Source organism: Chaetodon trifascialis, chromosome 22 (assembly GCF_039877785.1).
Source record: "Chaetodon trifascialis isolate fChaTrf1 chromosome 22, fChaTrf1.hap1, whole genome shotgun sequence".
Lineage (NCBI taxonomy): Eukaryota > Metazoa > Chordata > Actinopteri > Chaetodontiformes > Chaetodontidae > Chaetodon > Chaetodon trifascialis.
Genome location: NC_092077.1, coordinates 9,405,159 through 9,426,282, shown reverse-complemented (window position 1 = coordinate 9,426,282; position 21,124 = coordinate 9,405,159). Strand labels below are relative to the sequence as shown.

General features: G+C 44.8%; 1 protein-coding gene across 2 annotated transcripts in view; it reads right to left on the bottom strand.

Annotated features, from left to right (window-relative positions):
- Positions 1–21,124, bottom strand: part of ahcyl2b (adenosylhomocysteinase like 2b) — a 38,934-nt gene that overhangs the window by 3,202 nt on the left and 14,608 nt on the right. Inside the window, exons 1-16 of one of the 2 annotated variants that reach the window (XM_070991708.1) lie at positions 14,444–14,658; positions 13,066–13,174; positions 6,155–6,298; positions 5,564–5,664; positions 5,330–5,432; positions 5,079–5,173; positions 4,804–4,910; positions 4,404–4,520; positions 4,182–4,245; positions 4,001–4,089; positions 3,841–3,911; positions 2,830–2,924; positions 2,060–2,158; positions 1,120–1,188; positions 865–943; positions 73–193 (exon numbers count right to left, since the gene is read on the bottom strand). In XM_070991708.1, coding sequence (XP_070847809.1) covers positions 73–193; positions 865–943; positions 1,120–1,188; positions 2,060–2,158; positions 2,830–2,924; positions 3,841–3,911; positions 4,001–4,089; positions 4,182–4,245; positions 4,404–4,520; positions 4,804–4,910; positions 5,079–5,173; positions 5,330–5,432; positions 5,564–5,664; positions 6,155–6,298; positions 13,066–13,174; positions 14,444–14,494 — 1,514 coding nt within the window. In that variant the 5' untranslated portion in view covers positions 14,495–14,658. Of the gene's footprint in view, positions 1–72; positions 194–864; positions 944–1,119; positions 1,189–2,059; positions 2,159–2,829; positions 2,925–3,840; positions 3,912–4,000; positions 4,090–4,181; positions 4,246–4,403; positions 4,521–4,803; positions 4,911–5,078; positions 5,174–5,329; positions 5,433–5,563; positions 5,665–6,154; positions 6,299–13,065; positions 13,175–14,443; positions 14,659–21,124 lie in introns of those variants that run through there. The other variant, XM_070991707.1, reaches the window with a different exon arrangement.

The window sequence follows — 21,124 nt, the reverse complement described above, 5'->3', positions numbered from 1 at the left end:
CAGACAGCATAAAGCACAGGACTCAAACTTCACCTACAGGAAGGAACCAAAATAAAAATGCTGTTTTCATACCTATAGTAGTTTGGCTTAAAGGGCCCGTTCTTGTTCAAGCCCAGATACTTGGCCTGCTCGTCAGTCAGCTCTGTGAGATGTGCGTCAAAGGTCGGGAGATGTAGGCTGGCCACATACTCATCTGCAGGGCAAGAGGGAGGAAGCACATGTTAACATTCACCAGGCGTCTGCGGTGGAGAAACCACTCAAATGAGAAAAGGATGAGGAGTCGCTGAGGCTGGAGGGTTTATCGAGCTCTCTTTGTTTCCACTGCACTGTCTTCTACCTTCCTCTTCCTCTGCTCCTCATGTCTCTGCTTCCTCACCTCAGCCCCTCCTCCTTTCATTCCTCTCCATCAGGATGCTGTGGCAGCAGCGGCCGCCGGTGACCTACATTTGCCTCCCTGTTTTTCCTTTACTGCATATGTGCCCTGCTCTCACGCACGGAGGGGGAAGCTGAGCCATCTGACAGGCTGCGTGCACGCACACGTATGTGCGCAGACACACAGGACTTATTCTACTGTGAATGATACGACATCCAGGGAGACGAGTCGGACGGAACAGATGAGACAGACTGTTGTCTATGGAGATAAATGCAGTGTGTCTGCAGGGGCAAAAACAAACTCTGTGCAAACACTTCCTGTTTGGTGGCTACTTAAATACCAAACAAGGAGCTTATATTTCTTAATCTCCCTGACCTGATATCTCCACTTTATGTTATCCAATAGCATTCATACCTCAATTTGGTGTATTTTTTGTAGTCTCTGATCAAGTTTCATCCCATTAATAAATTCCAAAACGACAAAAATCTTACCCATCTTCTTGGGCAGCAGGTAAACATCCTGTTTGTAGCGTCCCTCTGGGGCATTGTACAGCTCTATCAGAGCCAGAGCCTGGGCACAGACACACCAGTGTTACTCGCATACACACAACAACTTGTTTTGGCATCTTTATTAGCAGCAATAGATGTGAGCAAAAGGGAGAGCAAGGCACATAAAGAGTACAGCATAAAAGAAGACGTATCGTGCGCGGCACTGTAAACGAGACATGAACCACTCTGCTGTTGTACCTGGGTCGTTGCGGTGATGGAGAGCACGAAAGTGGGAACAGTGGAACAGCTGAGATTCAGCAGGCGACCCTGCAGAGGAAGAAGAAGCGATACAAGGAGAGAGTACACTAAAGCTTGTACATGAGAGGACAAAGGATGTGCAGGACGCGTGTTATAAAAGAGAAATCTTAAATTCCACGCAATCAAATCCAAACATTTCTTTCTGGAATCGCATCTGTTTGCTGTCCCTCGTCTTCATTCAGACACCAACCTGCTGCTGCTGTCTGAGATGCTGCAGTGCAGCGAGTGAATTTGGGAGATCCAAGTGTTGCAGAAAATTAGGTAGTTAGTATGTGAAACTGAAACACTCTGCGGCGAAGGAGGAGGGGGAACAGAGAAAGGCTGTATTGTAGTTGACATTTGACTATCGGTACACAAACCTTCAAGTAGCCCCATCAATCCACAGTAGAACATGAATTTGTATAAGCAAATTCACAAACGTATAGCGTTTCAATGTAAAACAAAGACGAATGGAAAAAAAAAATCCTCTTTTTGAAACCACGTATCCAAATTCTCCTTATTTCAGAGTTATTGAATGCGGATGTTGGGGCGATGCAGCACTCCTTTAAATAAATACCACTTTTGGAAGGCAGCTCTCTATTTCAGTTCAGAACTGCTGGAAAGGAGCGTGATGATGGAGGTGGGAGGGGTGAGGATGGTGGTGGAAACCTGCTGTAGATCAAACAGCAGCAGAGGCACAGGCGTCGACGGGCTGGCAGGTTGTCTGTCTGGCCCTGTCAGACTGCTCTCATTCTGTCAGGGCTTGTAACACACACTCACACCTTGTCCTAACCTGCGATGTGTACATTCGGGGTTGTGTGTTTGCGGATATCAATGTCTGCTGATTTTCTTTATTCCTCTGGGTCAGAGTGTGTGGCAGTGTGATCCAGTGTGCGCGTACCTCAGCCAGCAGCACTATCCTCTTGCCGTCAGGCCAGATGACGTGGTCCACCTGAGAGCGCACTCTCTCCCATGTCAGCTCAGGAGTCCGCAGGCTTGCCTACGGGGTGAGCACGACATCATCAGAGATCATTTGTTATTGGTGGGATTCTTTCTGAGCTGTCTATCGTCACGGGCATCGCTGACTCAGTATGCTTGGTCTTTTCCAGGACTGCAGTTCTTAAAGAAGTGAGTCACAACTTCCCTGAGTGTCTGAAACTGCTTCTTTCCTCTACCACTCATTCAGGTCTATTTCCAAAATCCTTCTCTCTCACCGTTTCCCAGCCAGCAGAATAAAATCAGTGCACCATGGCCTTTATGATTAGCTGCTATTAGCTTCAGTGATTTAATTGTATTTTAACGCTGCACTCACTGTAAGACACTCAGCGTGAGGACACAAGTTACGGGCATTAATTGCTCTTCCACCGATGACAGAAAGCAGTGAAAAAAAAAGAAACTTCGCTTGGTCTCAGACTCCTTTCTGATGGCTTGTTTAAGTCTACTAGCCTTTCACTGCAACCCCGCTAAATCAAGCAAAGCTGTCAGTTACCATGACAACACTGAACAATCACTGCCCAAGGTCAGCGTTGCATTCAACGCACTGTCACGTGTTACGGAGAACTGCCACGCTTTTGTTTCTGTGTCTTGATTGTGCTTTGCTCTGCGAGTAACCCTGTACTGCTCCCACGTCATTTCTGTCACTTCACGTGTTCGTGCAAGTCGGTAACTGACCACATCGATCTCGGTGTTGGAGTGTCCCATGTTGCAGACAATGCAGCCATTCTTCATGCGGTCCAGGTACTCTCTCACCACCACGTTCTTGTTGCCTGATGGAGGGAAAGAGAGTTGAGGAGGAAAGACGAGGACGAATGCACAAAGAGCGGCGAGAAAGCAAAAACAGAATGACGGGAGGGGAAAAAAGGGACTCAATGTAGGAAATCTGGGGACCGAGACTGAATCCACTTCAACAAAACTGGATTTTAATGTACTTCATAATTACTTCTTATCTCACCATGCAGCATTAGTTCATTAAATCTGAAAATATGAATATTCCACCTGCCCGTGTTGTGCATCTTTAATGATCTGCACATGTCTCTATTAGGACTAACAGAGTTTCCAAACAAATCAGGATACTAATCATTTCTTGTACAGCAGAGAGGAAGACTGATTTCCTTATTTCATTACAGCGGCATCATCAACTCACTACGAATCCAACAAGCTTGAATTTTGCTCTACTGAAGCGACCTTAATATCCACCCATACACGACCTTATTAGTGCTAATGCTTGTCCTGTTTTATTTATTTCACGCACTTTGAGACTTCATTAGGGAAAATCTTGCGCGAATGCCATACGCCTTCTTCTACCTTATTATCCTCTCATTATCTTTTCTGTTCAATTGCAGCCGCCCTTAAGAGAGCCCCGTGCTTCGGGCCTGCCAGCAGCATTAGATAATGAAGCAGACAGACAAGTGATTTCTCTGCTCCAATTAAGTGTTCAGGACAACTCCCTGGCTGTGGAGCTGAGCTCGATTAGTGACTGTCACATGCTGATGACACTGACTGAATATCTGTCGAGTCATCCTGAACCAAAGGCGACAGAGTAGTGACTATGCTCTATGTCTTGCACCATAGTTGTGAAGTAGGAGTAACTAGCTACATGGAACGATGCTGCTTAAATTCCAAATTAAATGTAATTGCAATCTGTTATACAGGGGTACAAAGGCGTTTGTGGCTGGTCGGTACCTGTGCAGGTGATGACGATGTCCACTTGTCTGATGACTTCATTCAGTTTCACCAGCCTGAAGCCGTCCATGCTGTGATCGAAGACAATAAAGAGAATGAGACTAATGCAACATCAACTCCAGCAGTGAGCAATGAGAAACTCAAAAACGCAGAGTTGTACCAAGCCTGCAAGGCACAGATGGGGTCGATCTCTGTGACGTAGACGATGGAGCCCATTGCTTTGAGGGCAGCGCAGCAGCCTTTTCCCACCTGAGGAGGACAGACGTGGGACATCATTGCACTCATTTAGGTCTCTCAGTGTGTATCCGCTTGTATGAGAATGACAAAAACACCTGCCTTACCTCTCCATACCCGCACACCACCACCTGTTTGCCTCCAAACATGACATCGGTGGTCCTCTTCAGGCTGCGGACGGAAACACAATTATTTCGACGGCAGCCTAACATTTACTCTGACTGTTCAGAGCGGAGAGGAGGTGGGTGTAATTACCCTGGGAAATAAAAACAATTAACATGTTCGGTATTATGATCCCTAACGAGGTCAAACAGGAGAGCGTTTCGTACCCGTCTAAGATCGACTCCCTGCAGCAGTAGAGGTTGTCAAACTTCTGCTTAGTCACAGAGTCGTTGACGTTCATGGCGGGAACACACAGCTTTCCTGCCTTAGACAGCTGGTACAACCTACACACACATACACACATGAAAAAAAGATGTAAAATTTTGATCTATTTGATTAATTAATACTGCTCTACTTATTCTACTCTTACATAAACACTAATGATGCTGTAATCACAGTTCAGAGTGGCAACATTTTCACCACTAGATGGCACTGTTACCACAGCAGAAGCTGCAAGAGTGTGTAAGTGTAACTCAGTGTGTTAGTGTAAACATTCACTTGTTCATTCCTCTCATTTAAAATGCAGACAACTGGTTAAATATTGTCAACTTTATGAGTGAGTCCCACCTGTGCACGCCGGTAACACTCTCCTCTACGATGCCCTTGATCTTCTTGAACATGTTGGGGTATTTTTTATAGATCCAATGAGTCAGGTCGCCACCATCATCCAAGATCTGACGGACAGCCGGAGGTGAAGACGAGCAGAGTGAAAGACAGAGAGAGGGACAGGAAAAATTAATGAGGGTGAAAAAGACAGACAGAGAGAGAACACATTTTGTATTCAGTCAAACATGGTTTCTTAACTTTGAAAATTAATTTATCTAAAAATGTAGGTGTGCTACCATGTTGGGCTGCCATCCTTCCACATTGACACAGCGATCGATGCACCACCAGAAGTCGTCCTCGGACTCACCCTTCCATGCAAATACACTGAACCCTAGAGAGACGCGAGAAGCATTTGATGCACGGCAGAAACAGAGAAATAATGAATGTGCAGGGTGATGTGAAAGAGAGAGCATCTGGATGTTTGAAGACAGGGGAGAGAGAAGAAAAGGGCAGGTGTCACACACAGGAAACACACACAAAGTCTCACCTCCCTCTGCCAGGGCAGCTGCCACTTCATTCTGGGTGGAGTAGATGTTGCAGGCTGCCCATCTGCACTGAGCGCCCAGAGCTGACAGAGTCTCCATCAGCACCTGAGGAGCGAACAGAGGGTCAGGCTTGACTTCTTACTGTAACTGCTGGAGTAAAACTGTGTTATGTTTGGGCTGTGTGTGTGTGTGTGTGTGTGTGTGTGTGTGTGTGTGTGTTCTGCATTGCGACTCACAGCAGTCTGAGCAGTGATGTGGGTGCATCCCACCACTTTGGCACCGGCGAGGGGTTTCTCCCCCTGGGCTCGCTTCCTCAGGGCCATCAGGGCTGGCATCTCTGAAAGAGGAGGAGGAGGAAACACACCGACACACAAGCGGAAAGAGGAATCAGCCGGGTGGTTAAGGAATTCCCATCATCTGTGCCTTCTGATACTTCATCACTAATCCATCGACTCATCCAGCCGAAGGAGCTACTGATGCTAAGTGGTGTGTGTGTGTGTGTGTGTGTGTGTGTGTGTGTGTGTGTGTGTGTGTGTGCTTGCAGCTTGCAGGGTTCAGCTGAGGCTCTTTGTATGTTCTGTGAAGTAATTAGGGAATGATGTTGCAGAGACGGGTGACATATGGCCACCCAATACACACAAACCCACATGGACACTCATACAAACACACATACAAACCCAAAAACACATTTTTTGCATCTAGCATGTTGTCATGCTTGCATTACCACACTGTACTGTGATGTCACCTTCCTCTAAGTGAGTTTCCATCCATCTGTTCTCATGCACATTTTCAATTTGTGCATAACAGTGTCACTAACGGTAACTTGCCTTGCTCGGCAATCTCGATCTCTCTGCGTCCAAAGTCAGCCTGTTTGATGTTTTTGATGCAGAAGTCTCCGTTGCCCTTGGAGTTCTTCTGCTGTTTGTCCCGAGGAGACGTCTCATCGTCAGAGCTGTCCGTGTATGACGCCGCTAAGACAGAGACACATACACAGATAACAGTATCGTCAGTGTGTCAAACACACATACAAGGTACAAAACTGCAAATAAAGGTCTTGTGGCATTGTGGAGAAGTGGAGGTTGTTACATACATAATCTTAAGAGCGTGCCTGCTTAAGGAGCTTTCCTACAACAACCTGTAAATCATTGGGAGGATCATTTATGACAGCTCTGGGTTGTGCCAATTTACTTTGAACTTCCTTCTGCTGCCCATGGTGTTTATGCAACCAACCAGTAATTTGACTGCCTTCCTCGAGACAAGGATATTATGCAGGAGAAGTCTTCTCTCCAGTGTCTTCAGCTGGTTTAGCTGAACGAGCCCATGAAAAATCACCCAGAAAACAATTTACATGGACAGCTATTTTTAAATGACACCATGACTTTGCCCAAGACTCAGTGAAAGGAAACCAGAGAAGTCATGTGGTGTGAATGGGATTTCCACCTGATGGGATAATCTGGGTGCTAAACCTAAAGATAAGACTGTACTCCCAGAGGGATCAGAATTTATGGATTCAGCCAACTTTGAATGCAGGACAGGCGAAGGTGGTGACATCAAGCATTAGACGTGGAGATGGCTGCTGAGTTTGGAAGTGGGAGCATCATGAAGAGCGACAGAAAAAGGCAGAAAAGTTTCATGTGGAGGAAAGATCATCTAAAAGAGATTTAATCTCTAACGCTGTAGGAGAAGCTGCAATCAGAAACATGAGCAGTAGGATATAGAAAACATATTGCTTCCCAGATGTTATGATCTGTGACATAAACAAGAAAATTCCTCAATGTTTTATTGTCTAGACAAACTGGACGCCCACTTTTTATTAGTGGAAACCTTCCAGCAGGCAGCACAGGGATCAACGGGGTCAGCGCACTCTGAGGACTCAACACACAGCTCAGCAAAACCTTCAGCCATCCTTTCTGGGTATGTGGCCTCCAGCCAAGCAGATCTGGAGGTAAAGTACCAAAGGATTTGGTTCGGTCTGCGACATCTGTAAGCCAGGCCTAAGATGCTGCACCCTGACAAACAGCAGCCTCGGCTCCACAAAGACAAAACATCCCAGCCTCAGTGTCAGCATGGTGACAAGCAGCTCATGGATCAATCTCGTAATCCCTCCTCCATTCACTCTCCCTTCTCCACTGCTTCGCCCCTTTTGGGTTCACTGATCAAATGGACATGCTGCCACTAAATTCGTCATAAAAATCACAAATGCTACTAATGCCATTGCCCCCACTAGAGCTGGGCTCAGACTCCAGGAGTTTTGGGCCAATTTATCCCCAATCTGGGACCTTGGCAGTACCGATGTTACCCCAAACTGCTCACAGACTCACTGAGGCCAAACTGATCATTTCAAACATGTTCGGTATTTAGTTTAAAATCTGGATGATTATATCAGTACTTGTGGGACTTGACCACAATAGCCAATGAGAGACACAAGTTGTTGGTCCTGGAGCATCTGATGGTGTTGCCAAGCAACAGCAAACTTTCCAGCTAACCTTAGCACACTACTGCTAACAGCTAATAAAGATGACAATTAAAATCTCACCTCCAGTTCTTGTTAAAGAGCAGAAAACCCGTGTTGACTGCATCTATCTAATCATTTTCTCATGCAGCCCAGGTGGTGCGTTGCTCTCTCAGGCTCCCTTTTAATATATCCTGTAGTGTGTGATAAGCTACTCTTTTCAAATCTTCATTTCTGTGAAGTTTCTCCTTGTGTGTGTGAAGCAACCCGATTCAAAAACTGATTTTGAAACTCCCGTAGTCTGAGCCAGGCTTAAGGTAGACTCTGCTAAGATCAAAGCTCCACGAAGAATCACCATGCTGCTAGTATTGAAGTATGAGTTTTGAAAAGCTGAACGCAGGTGACGAACAACAAATGTCCAGGTGCATGATGGCATCTTTAAAGAGAGTCTTTGCATTTGTAATTTTGAACTGAGAAATGCGAGGCAGACCTCTGACATCACAGATTAAAAAAAAATGAATGCATGTATCTTATTTGCTGCTGTCGACAGGCTGACAGGCCCACCTGTGTCAGTAGCCCCTATCTTTTATCCAATTTGCCCATTTCTTCCCTGACAAAATTCCTCATCATATGGGACTACACTGCCCTTGCATGCACTTATCAGCTAAATTAGCACAACAAAATTTGATCTTATCGCCAATAACCTTGGAGGGAACTGTGGATTGTAATCCTCCTGCTGCTGCTTGATTATTATTCTGCAAATAGTCAACACTTTTTACTCTCAGCCCCGCAGGCCTACCCTAACGCTGACGACTGCAATTATGAAACCACACTAAAAAGTCAAAATCAGCGAAAAGGCTTAACAACTTTCTGACTGCACCACCTGACACAGACTGCTCGTTATGGTCTTGAATGACATCCACGAAAACACAATCAGTGGAAAAGTTCCAGTCTTTCTATCATTTGACCAGCTGCATTTGACATGATCAACCACAACATATCATAAGACAGTAGAAGACAGACATCATGAGACATATAAGACAGTCTGGAAAACTTTCTGGCACAGTACTCCCATTTGAAGGACAGGTACTACTTTGAGACTATCAATAATTACACATCTGAGTGTACCAAAATTACATGTGGAGCTCCCCAAAAATCATCTACCTGCAGACTGAACACAGATTTATAGAACAATATTAGCAGGTGACTATGGTTTCATACAAACACACTGGGAAAAAAACATAAAATCAGTGAACAGATGACTTAAAGAAGCCAAACTTTAAAAATCTACTTTGGATTTATGAAGCACTGAATCCATTTCTGCTGCTCTGTTCTGAACCAGCTGCACTTCTCTGATGGTCTGCTTCAGGTCTGCTTACTGTCCCCAGAGTCAAAGATAAACATGGAGAGGCAGCATTCAGTTTTCATGCACCAAATATTTGGAACAAACTCTCTGAACTGAAATCAAGGCTTAAGACTCCAATTTTATTGAATTCAATTTGGGACTATTTATTCATACCTTGCACTGCACTGTAGGTGCAGCTTAATTTCCATTCCCATATTTAATCAGTTTTATTCTGTTGTAGTTGCTTTTAATGCTCTGTTTTAATGGGTTTTAATAATTTTAAATGCTATTTATGTGCATCTTTTTTCCTTGCATTTCTTTTATATTGTGTGTGTGTCTTTTATATCTTGTCTTAATACTTTTGTGTCTTACGTAAAAGCACTTTGAATTGCCTTACAAATAAATTTGCTTTGCCTTGCCTCAGCCGTGGCTTTAAGGTTTCAAAGTGCAGAACAAACACAATGTGCCTTGGTTTCTTCACTGCGAATAAAGCCTGTACTTTTCCCAACCCTACAATTTGACTTTGGAAAGGCCACGGATTCTGCAAGCACAGAGTTTAATTGATTATAAAGCTGCCTGCGAAACCTTTTCCACCAACAGAGCAACCCCAGCCTCTATCCAACATAAGACTGCAGTAGAATGTAAACACAGTACAAATGTATTTTAACATTTGCATAGAAACAAGAAACATGTCTGGGAGAGAGAGGTATCAGTATCTATGAGGCGACACCTCTGCGAGACATAAGCAGTAGTGCCTACAGCATACGTGCTCAGTAAGGAGATGCTTCCATGTCTGGCACCAGCACCGTGTGGTTCCTGTGCTTCAGGCTGACTCACCAGACAGGTGCAGCCCTTCTTATGTTGAGCAGGTGCACGATACCAGTAACACTCCTACCGCCCTTTCAAAATGACCAGTACCAGATAAGACTGGGTTCCCTGCCAGCACTGTCACAATATCGAAGCTAAAGAACATGCTGTACTGTTCCAGGAAAGGAAAGGCTTAAAAAAAAAAAAAAAAAAAAAAAAAAAAAAAGAGGTAATCCATCAGTGTACCATTTTCTTTTCAAATCTCCCATCCGAACTGACAGGAGCAAAGGGTGGGTGAGAGTGTGAACTGAGGAGGTCTTAGGGGGTCATGAGGGTGGATGTGCTGATGCTTGCAGGGGATCCTGGGACAAAGCCAGAGATGGCGTGCTGGTAAAGGGAGTCAAAATCAGAGGCTTGGCGTCGGTCTACCCCACAACTAAACCCTGATATTTGATCTCAGTCTTAGGCTGATACTTCGTGTATCTGTAATCTGTGACAATATTCTTCATTTCTAATTTAAGGTTAAGATTTATTGTGCGATAAAATTCCTTCATCGATTTCACAGTGGAAAGTTTAAAAAAGGATCAGGAGTGATGCAGCATTCCACTGCCTCGAAACTCATGCTGACATTACCCACAATGCAATTCAACCACCAACAGTCCAATTTAAGACTGAGGCACGTAATGCGAGTAGCAGCTAACGTGGCTTCCAGCTGCTAGCCTGGAGCAGAGATGCAGAGTGGGCTGCAGAAGTCTGCTAAACTCGCTTCTCTCTGACTCCACACGTCATAGTGTTCAGCACCGCCCAACGCCGACTCAAGTGACATCACTCGGGGTAATGTAGACTTTGTGCAGCTCCCTCTGGACACACAGAAAATGCACATATACAGCAGTACTCCCCAAGACCTGTACGCACGCTTGGATGCCTGTTAAACTTATGGCAAGGACATTCATAAATATATCTGCTATGCTTTTATAGATTTGGACCACTTGTATAAGAGGAACCTCGATGAAACAAAATCTTGGCTGAAGCACTACCGGTGTGATCAGCACGTCCTCTGCACTGTGGGAACCATCAGAGAAATAAGAAGCAGTCTGGTGAGGGAATTATGGGGGGAGACGGGGAATCAGCAGAGAGAGGGGAAAAAAGAGCATAAAGCAGAGGGTTCAAAAGGGGAGAGAGAAGGGCTGCACAAGCTTCTGAAAGCGCCACTGACACATTTCACTTAATTCACAAATGCTGTCAGTAATAGGCGAGATGTTAACAGATGGACAAAATGAGCTTGTCAAATCTCTGTGTGAAATAAACGCAGACTGCTATTATCGCTCTCGATATCGAGAGAGAGAGAGAAAAAAAAAAATCAGATCATTATTTCCGTCATTATCGGACAGCCTCGGGCTGTGGAGGAAGGTTCTTGGGAGATAGAGTGATTTAATGAGCCCTCATCTGGTTCCAGCGGGGAGGTGAAGAAGAGCTGAGGTGAGCGGAGACAAGGGAAGAGGAAGACAGAAGAAAAGTCTCACCTTAGGAAGTGACTCTATGTTGAGTGTGCCAGTCTTAATCTTAGAGTCACACACCAATTACAGAGCGGAATTTCATAACATAAATATGAAGTGTGCAGGACTCAAACAGGTAAGATTGTGGCCTGTCTCTTGTAGATTACATGCTCTTTCTCTTCTAAACCCGAGTGACCACAGGGACGACCATGAACACTAACGTGGCCATTATATTTTAGCCATTAGCTAAGGCTCTTTTCCTGAGAAACATGAGGGCTGGTCTGCTTTAGCCATGGTGCGCTACTGCCTCAGCAGGGAACCGCCATGCCACGCCACGCTGCTGCGGTCCTGTTCAGTAGCAGCCGACGACCGTCTCCTCCCTTCATGTGCCCTCAGTGAGAGGCGAGAGAGAAAGCTCCGTTTTCCAGTCTTCCTGTGGTCACCTTGCTTTACCTTGCTGTGCTGTGCAGTGGAAAAACACTCGGCTCGGCGTGACCGCCTCCCCTTCTGTGGAAAAGCCCTACATTACACATTTTTAGGCTGATTTTTTTTCTTTCCTGGGAGAAGGAAACATAAGGTTCTTTTCGCTGCTGACCCCAATTGGTGATGCTTGCCTACAAAAAACATGTGGCAGCCGGTAAATGTGCTGGTAGGACGACACAGAAGCAAAACATTTCATCTTTTCTCAGTAAGATTACTAAATACTCCCCCCCCCTTCTTTACCACCCCTGACCCGAAGGGCACATTACAGCCATCCACTAATACTGACTGACAGCCCATTTGCCTGTCCGCCATCCATCCATGTGTCCATCACATTCTGCGACTCGAAACAACGCTGTCCAAGCAGCATCACACAGAGATTAATTCATCGTGTTAATGGCGTCATTGGAAGATCCATGCCCTGTGAATGACCCTGACACACAGCAGGAAGCCACCATGTCCGAAGCAGCGACGGACAGACGAGGAGAACAGGTTTATTCATATCAGACTCCTTCATCTTGCCACTATTTCTCAATACTAAAGCCGGAACTTTTTTCTGGTTTTTGTCTTATATACACTGTACTCATTGGAAACTCTAAGATGTCTTCTACATTTCCAGTCTTTATGTTAAACTAAGCTAACCACCTGCTGGCTTTAGCGTCACACTTATCAACAGGCATGAAAGTGGTATCAATACTCTGATCTATTAGTGTATTTCCTTAGTGACAATTGTGAATGTGGAGACGCTGACCTTATAATTTATCATAAAACAATAGAGAATTCTGAGTCTGGCTTTCTAATGTTGGACACGTCACAAGCATGACACGAGGTTCAATTCCATTTGCTAACATGTTGTAGCATGCAAAGCGCTTTGCAGTCACGAAACTGGGGATTCAGTTCAGTTTCACCCACACCCAATACTTCCCACCTCTCCCCCCTTTCCAGAACACCGCCAGCAGCTAATCCTCTAACACAGGCCGGACAGTTTCACACGAACTGCAGTGTGAGAGTATGAGAATAAGAGGCAGAGGGAAAAGAACAATCAAGCCAAAGAAACAGCCAAGTATTCTTCCAGGTGAAGCAGGTTCGAGGTTTTGGGTGTTCTAAAAGATGTCATGGGAGCATAGCACATCCACCGGCATGTTAGTGTGCATTTACCTGAGCTGTAGCTGTCTGTGGACGACTGAGAGATGGAGCGGGACAGAGAGCGCCGGCCGATCTTGGAGGGACGCTTGTTGAACTCCTGTTTCTGGTCCGCAAACTGGATCTGCTCACAGACAGAGAGAGCAGAAGGTGGACTGAGATCAAAGGACTGCGTTACTGTGGATCTGATCATTTTAACAACTTCTTTTAGTGATAATGACTTTTTAGCGGCGGCACATATAAAGGAACCTGTTCACCATCAGGCTTTGTATTCACAGACACACACTGCTCTTGTTCGAGCATCTTGAATGACTCTTTTTACGTCAGGTCATGTTGGGTTTATGTAAGGGCGGCTTTTTTCAAATAAAAACAGAATGACCACAAAATCCTTTTCCAGATAAGAAAGGACACTCAGACTAAAAAAAACAAAACAAACACTGATAATAAAAAAAAAAAGAAGAGACAGAGCAAGCACACTGCCAACTTTGGCTTTAAAAGATAATCGGCGGCGAGGCCACACGGCTGACATGAGGAACAGCAGTTCATCCAGGGCCTGTGACCTGGGGGCAATACTGTCACCAGGCCACACACTGATCATGAATATCGTTTTGTTGATCTTTCCACTTTGACAATAACTTGGTTCATCATAATTTGTGTACTGATAATATTACATTGTATGAATGGCTGACTTATTATGACCATAAAACCCACACAAGAGGAACAGCAACATGCTAACAAGGCCGGTGTTCTGTGAAGCATGAAAAAAGCCTCTAACTGAGAAAAGTTGTCGCATAACGGCCACAAATGTGAGATTTTTCCCAAGGCCACAGTCCTCTGGCAGAGGTGGTGGAAGCTTTTAAAGATCTGATAAAAGGAGTAGAACACATGTCATTCTTCACTCATTCTCCTTGTTGAATAAAAAGCGTCCCTGAGTACAACACAAGCTGTATTTGCAGGTTTTTGTTTGTGTGTGTGCACGTCAGATACCAGGAAACTGTGTGTGTGGGTGTCTTCAATCACTCACTCATTCTGACGTGTGAGACATTCAGTGTATGACACGGGGCTGAGCTGCTGTCCAATCATAAAGGACACTTGAGTCATCAAATCCAGAGGTCTTACACTGACACATGAAATCAACAGCATAAACCTTTTCCCACATTTCTCTGTCCAGCCTCGTCTCTCAGTCCAATAATCTCCTCGCTGTCAAGCTGTAATTCAGACTGGGCCATCAACACATTTCCGAGCAGGCATGGACATTACAGCTCTCAGAGACCATCAACTGAATCCCATAGAGACAATCAATGACACACTGTCCTGATGCTGATTCCTGACCTTCCTACAAACCCCTTCAAAGTTAGACTGACTTCCCTTTCTTCTTGTCTTGACTTCTTACCTTCTTGACACAGGGCTCACTGCTTTCCCCATCCTTTTTCTTCTTCAGCATTGCCACATGTGCGTGGGGGTGCGAGATGAAGTTGCAAAGATGTCTAATTTAAGGCCTTGTGCATTGACGGGACGTCGCCTGTCAAGGTCCGATCATTTCACAGGCTCACACTTGTCCCTCTGCATCCCTTTAGCCTCCACTTCCCTGCAATCCAGCCCAAACTGGTCCGACCATGCGCCGGCAAACACAATGCGATGAATTGTTTCCCCTTCCTTTCACTTTCTCCCTCCCTCTCTCTACCTCTGTATTCTTGTTTAATTGTTGATTGTTCAGGAGATTGGGTTCCCTGAGTTGTTAGTATCAAAACCAAAGCTACTGCTACCAAAGCTGCTGAACCACGATGGTTATGATGTGTGTTATTAGGAATGCGTATTGAAAAGGTGATGGAAAAATACTGAATTTATTGCTCAAAATCTAAGGTGGGAGTCTATGGAATTACTGAAATGCAGCCCAGATTGGAGAGCAAAAGAAAAACTTGTCATCTGGTGGCACAAGAGGAAAAATTAGGGGGTCAACAAAGTCTAAAGGACACATCCTCTGTGGACCACGAACGCACCAAAGCTTGTGCCAGTGCATGTGGTGGATGGGCATATTTAACAAGATTAATGAAAACTGGAACCAAAGGTGACTAATAATAGTTTTTGAGATGTTTCAGTCTGGACCAGAGTGCCATCAGATCGACAGATTGGACTATAAAAGAAAATTATGAAGAATAAATTGATGGAGCTTGGAAAGGCAGTTTATATACCACTATCGCTGTGTATCATTTCAGAGGGCAGCTAATGGCGCTAATAATCCCAGACCCTATTAGCAGCTATAATGGGGCTATTGGTCTCTTCAGGTTTATCGGATGGAGGTCGGATGAGGAGCTTTAGGAGCTCAGAGTTGAAGTGAAGGATTGAGGGTCATTTTGGGAGCTCAGGAGGGGGGGAACACAGGGGCTTATGACATGTTTTTGGGACAAGATTACCACAGGTTAGCTCAGGCCTCAGAACAGTGGGTCCTGCCAGTGAAAATGACACGGTGGTTTGCATATTGCTGAGAATGAGAGCAAGTGAGTGAAGGGCAGAAAAGTGACCCATTGTGTTCTCACCATTTTGGATACATCAATACATACAAACCAGGAGGTGCATACTGTGACCCTACAATCTTGACTCACAGTATTCTTAATTCAATGCAATGAGACTTCAATTTCAAGGTATGGAACGAGCTGATGCTTTTATGCACAGCTGCGTACAATGACCTGCCAGCCACATGCTGGTCAGCTGTTCCTGCAGCTTACTACCCTGCACTCTTTCTGCATTTATGAATGAAACATGTGCATGAGCGACCAAATGCAGGTATAACAGCATCAAAGCTGGGTGACCTGAGCCAACACTAAAAACATGCAGAGCCGCACAGAGAGACATGTCTCTTGTAAGAGAGACACCGAGGACAGCTAACGGAGACGGCCTTCGTGAGTACATCAGAGTGCCATCGAGGAGGAGGTCTGCGTGTACAAAAAGCTTATTTTCCAAAACACTGGCTGCTATTTTGGAAAAATCATTGTGTGGAGTTCATTCAATCAAAATTTCGAGAGCAGCTGGAGGCCCAAATGTCATTATGTCAACCGAAAAACCTCCTAATATTTACAGCATAACTGGGTTTGATGTTCTTTCATATCCATTCTAAACTGAAAACACTGAGGCAAATACTCGGAGACAAGAAAGATAGTGAGCTGAACAATCAATCCGTTCATTTTTTTTGTGTGTGTCAAATCAATTATAAGCTTGACTCTTCCCATGTCTGTCTCTGTCTCTAGCCTTGCCGTGCATTATAGATGGTGACTGATTGGGAGGATAATGACACGTGAATAATGAATGTTAACTCAATACTGGGACACATGGGAACTCAGCTGTATCTGTGTTTGTGGCCACGTATTACTCATGTTGTGGGGACATAAATCTGTTTACACAGTCCCATTGTAGGGACTCGCCTTACTTGTGGGGACAAAATGCAGGTCCCCATCATGTAAATCATTAAACTTCAGAGCAAAGGCTGGGTGAAAAGCTAATGTGGGTGTGTGAGCTGGAACTGTTAAAACTCTGTTTCTACTGACAGTGGCCAAGAGCTACATAGTAGAGGGCTGTGGGATGCTGGGAATGAGGCCAGGTGTAGACAGTCGCACTGATGTGGACTCTGTTGGTTAGCAAGTAAGACTTGTTTGTTCATTTCAATGAAGGATCTTGATGCTACCAAGCTAGAGGAGAAATATAAAAGAAACTTTTCCAGCTATATGCTGGGATGGGGTGGAGGCCTTAGCTTGACCCCAAATAACTTCCCCATCCTTTCAACTCCAACTTGGAAGCCCTAAAGCGGCAGCCATGCCAGCGCAAATGCATATCTGACCTCAGAGATCTCACAAACAGGCTTTGTGATCCATCTGCTTATTTAACTCTGTGATACCACACAGCAACACTCTAAAAACCAACATAAACACCATCAAACCTAAATCCAGGGCGCTGCCATAATCAGCATGGGCTCTTCTTCCCTCCCCTGAAAGGTCATGGTTTGTTCCAACTTCGTGGTAAACAGTAATGTTTCAGGACAGGGCAGAGGCTCTCGAGCTGAACACAGTCAACAAGCCAGCTGAACGCCATGGGATCTGCGGCGCAGGGCAGGGAGAACGTCTGGGCCGGCCTGGTGAAACAACACAAACCCCCTCTGGACGAGAGCGCAGGAAAACAAACAGGCGCAGATGTACCGGAGCTGCAAATGTGATGAGATATGACGCTGTGTGGTTTCTCCTGCAGCCACTGAGCGCAGAGGTAGCTCATCCCGCATGCTGGCAACTTCCTCGATTAAAATCCTCAGAAATTAATAAAGTTGTATTATATTAAACCTTAGGAACTTTTTTTTTTTTTTATTTTAGCATGAGCGTATTTAGCACTTAAAGATTTAATAAATGGTTCATAACATTATAATACGTTTGTACATAGACAAAGGGAGATTTTTAAGTGGCATTAACAGCTTGTCATATTATAACTGTCTTACTTTACAGTGATTCATCATCTGTTTCTACACGAGCCTTGACTTGGGTACCCACAGGAGGATTTATATTTGTTGATATACATTAATAAGCACTCATATCTGCTTACAACTACATTCTGGTCAGAATTTCTAATAATATAAAAATAATCGAATACCTTGGCATTCTTTGATCCTCGGCTCTTCTCCATCGTCTTGACGCCCACCAGGTTACGCACTCTTCTCATTTCCTATTCAGCTAAAATACAATCACAATCTCTGACTCAAACTTCACGGGGATGCAAACGCTTCAGTGACAAACTGAAGCTGAAACACCCCAAAAAAGTTTCTCTCTCCTTGCGGAGACTGCACCCTCAAGAGGCAGGCGCAACGAAATATTAACTGCAGACGCGGTTGCAAAAACAATGCAGGAGGGTGGACTTGGTTACAGGTAGGGCTGTGTTTGTGTATGAAACCTGAATCTCGTGTGGTACAGGTGGCACGCAGCCTTTCGTAAGATTTCTTCAGATCTAGCGGAAAAACAGCATGATGGTAAGTGCCAAGGTGAGAAATCCACAACAAAGACAGCAACAAGCCAACTTCAGGTGAAGTTACTACAGCTGTATATATAAAATGGTTGTAAGTGTAAATCACCAAAGCAGCAAGACACAAGAACAATGCACACATTTAGGGCAGCATGCTGTGCTGCTCTGTGTTGCAGCTGCACTCTATAAGCCTTTGGCATGACTTCAAGGACAAAAGATTTCGTCCACTAAAAATTAATGTTTAGCTAAAATGTTTCCGAGTCTTTGCGCTGACATCCAGAGGCCGTCTAAATGTCAGTGAACGGGTTTTGGTGCACATCTTGAAATAGTCAAACAGTACTCTGACGTCACGATTTTAAGCTAACTGCGCCTCGACTGCAGCGGTATGACGTCCTCGGCGATGCCATCGATCGAGCAAACAGGAAAGCTTGATGTAATAATCACATTTGAGGTCACACACACGTTTCTTTGGCTTGTGTTTAACCAGACTGGACGAGCATGCTCGCTCTCTTGCCAGCATAAGAAGCCATAAACCTCATAAAGTCATACAAACAAAGCCTGTGAGGTGACGAGTAACATGGTATTTGGTTTAATGTTGACTATTGAGTAGTCCTGCTGAGGAGAGGGTGGAGCATAGAGCCATTTTTGTTCCTATGTTAGCATTTCATTTGACTTTGCGGTGACATACTTGGATATACGGGGTTTTGGCGGCAAATTTTTAAGACAAAATTCCAAATATTCTCTGATTCCAGCTTCACAAATGTAATTATTTCCTGTTTTATTTCATATTCTATGATAAAAGGCTAATTATCTTTTGGCTTTGAACTGCTGGTCAGGCAAAACAAGCTATCTGAAAATGCTACCTTGGATCCGGGGGCAATGGGACATTTTATTGTAGTATGATGATATGATGATAGGAGTGGGATAATTAATAAGTTAATAATTTGAGGTCATGAGTAACTAATTAACATGCATTAATCATGGTTCTATCCCTTCTTTGTTTTCTCTTCTGTTAGCATGTATTGCAGGGGAAGGAGCTTGTTGTTTTCCAGCAAGAAGAGAAACTCCTGAAGACCAAATATTTTACAAATAAATAAGGCTTCGTCGGCCTGCCGGAACGCCTTGCCTCTTTACACTGTTCGACATCTGTGTGTACTCAGCTGTGACTGCATGGATGCAAGCCGGTATGTGATGCTGGAGACACACAGCAATGTCTTCACAGCTGTGATGTCTGCAGGGTTTCCACACATCTTCCATGTGAAAATTCTCCCCTACAGATTTCCGCAAAGGACCTGAACGTTTCGGCTTCTAAAAACAAAACATGTTCACGTCACTGTATAGGAGCTTTTCCTGTGCTTGCGCAGGTTTTTTTTTTTTTTTTTCCCCCAAAGAGCGTCATCTTCTGTATGTTTCCACACCTGCGTTGGAAGGAACCTGATCCTAATCAAACACAATGGGGTCATGGGATGAAGCAGAGACCACTGCAGCAACCCAACGCTGGGCCTCTTGAGCTGTCAGCTGGTTCTGAGGTCCTCTCTCAAGCCCTGCCTGAGAAAACATGTCCCGACTGACAGCACTTGGTGTGATTGATGCTGTACTACAATGAGATAAATACCACATTCAGTTGCAAAACATGTGACTTAAAGGTCCAGTGTGTAGGATTTAGTAGCATCTAGCAGTGAAGCTGAACTGAATACCCCTCGCCTCATCATTCCCCTATAGTGGTCACTAAACGTGCAACAGGCGCTCTCAGGAGGCAGCGTTTCTTTGGTCCCTTCTGGGTTACGTTAGAAACAAGAAGGTGAAACAAGGCTCCATGGAAGAGGACACAGGACGCTCTTCTGAGGCGGTCATGCACGACAAAGAAAACTGAAACGCGATGATGTTAATTAAGGCAAAAACGGCCAGCTTGCCTCGCTCACCCATAATTCAGCATCACTTTGAATCGCTCGGCAAGGTCATGTGCTTGGTTATGTTGTCCTGCATGTTTCCTGTGGGCTTCATGTTTCTGATTAATTTCTTTGTTTACATCACACTCACGCCCTCATTTCTCTTAATTTCCAAGCTTGGGGCTTAAGTTGTGTGCTTTTGCATGAATATACAAAAGTTGAGGAGACAGTGATTCTTTCCTCTCTAGCAGGAGACTCATTTGTCAGCTCTTCCATCTGGTGAAATTTTAAAAACAGACCTTGAAATCACACTAATATTTGGATATTTGTATGCGGCGTCATGTTCTACAGCAGTTTGACTATTTGAGAGAGCTAATGAGGGAGGATTGTCTCAGGTGAACTGAGGACAACAGAGTCGACAAAAGAAGACTTGAGCCCCGTCTCTCATCATTAAGTCATATTTCAGAACACAAACCTCTCAATTTTTACCACCTCAAGGCAGCCTTTCAAGCTGCAGGACATCCAGAATTTTTGCACTGGAGTGACAAATTGCTGACCGAAGAATCACCCATCAACTCAGTTGACAGTTGTTTACTGTTTCTGAACCCACCCCCCCCAAAAAAAAGAGAAACCAAAGAGCCATTGTCCACAGTGTGTTTTTGTCTTTGTCTCAAGTGCATTGACATGGAGCCGCGTCTGACTGACATCTGATGTGTGTACGTGTTTCCCTGACAGAGAAAGCGCTGCTAACAGCTGCGGTTTCTGATGCATTACGGAAGGGAAGCCTCAGCATGCACAAACAGGGACATCCAACAGAAAAAGCTCCACTTATCTCCATTGTACAAGCTTTGTGATACGTGATATCTTGAAGCTAACGTACGTTTTCTAAGCTTTAATGATAAATGCTGGAGACTCTGTAAGGGATGTAAGGTGGCACTAAAATCTGTACAATACAAGGAACATGTCAATACAATCACCTCTTTGCCTTGTTGTTGACAGGAGACTAGTTAAGTGGTTGCAGTCCATCATTGTGACTTAACATTGGAGGCAAACTAGGCCAGGCCGGTAGAGACCTGTGCCAAGGTCCTTTGTGAGGAAGCCACACAGGGAGAGGAGGGAAGGAAGTGTTCTCCTTCAGGACCAGTGGGAAGCTGGCTGTTTACACCTCCTCAACACTGCTCTCCTCTGGG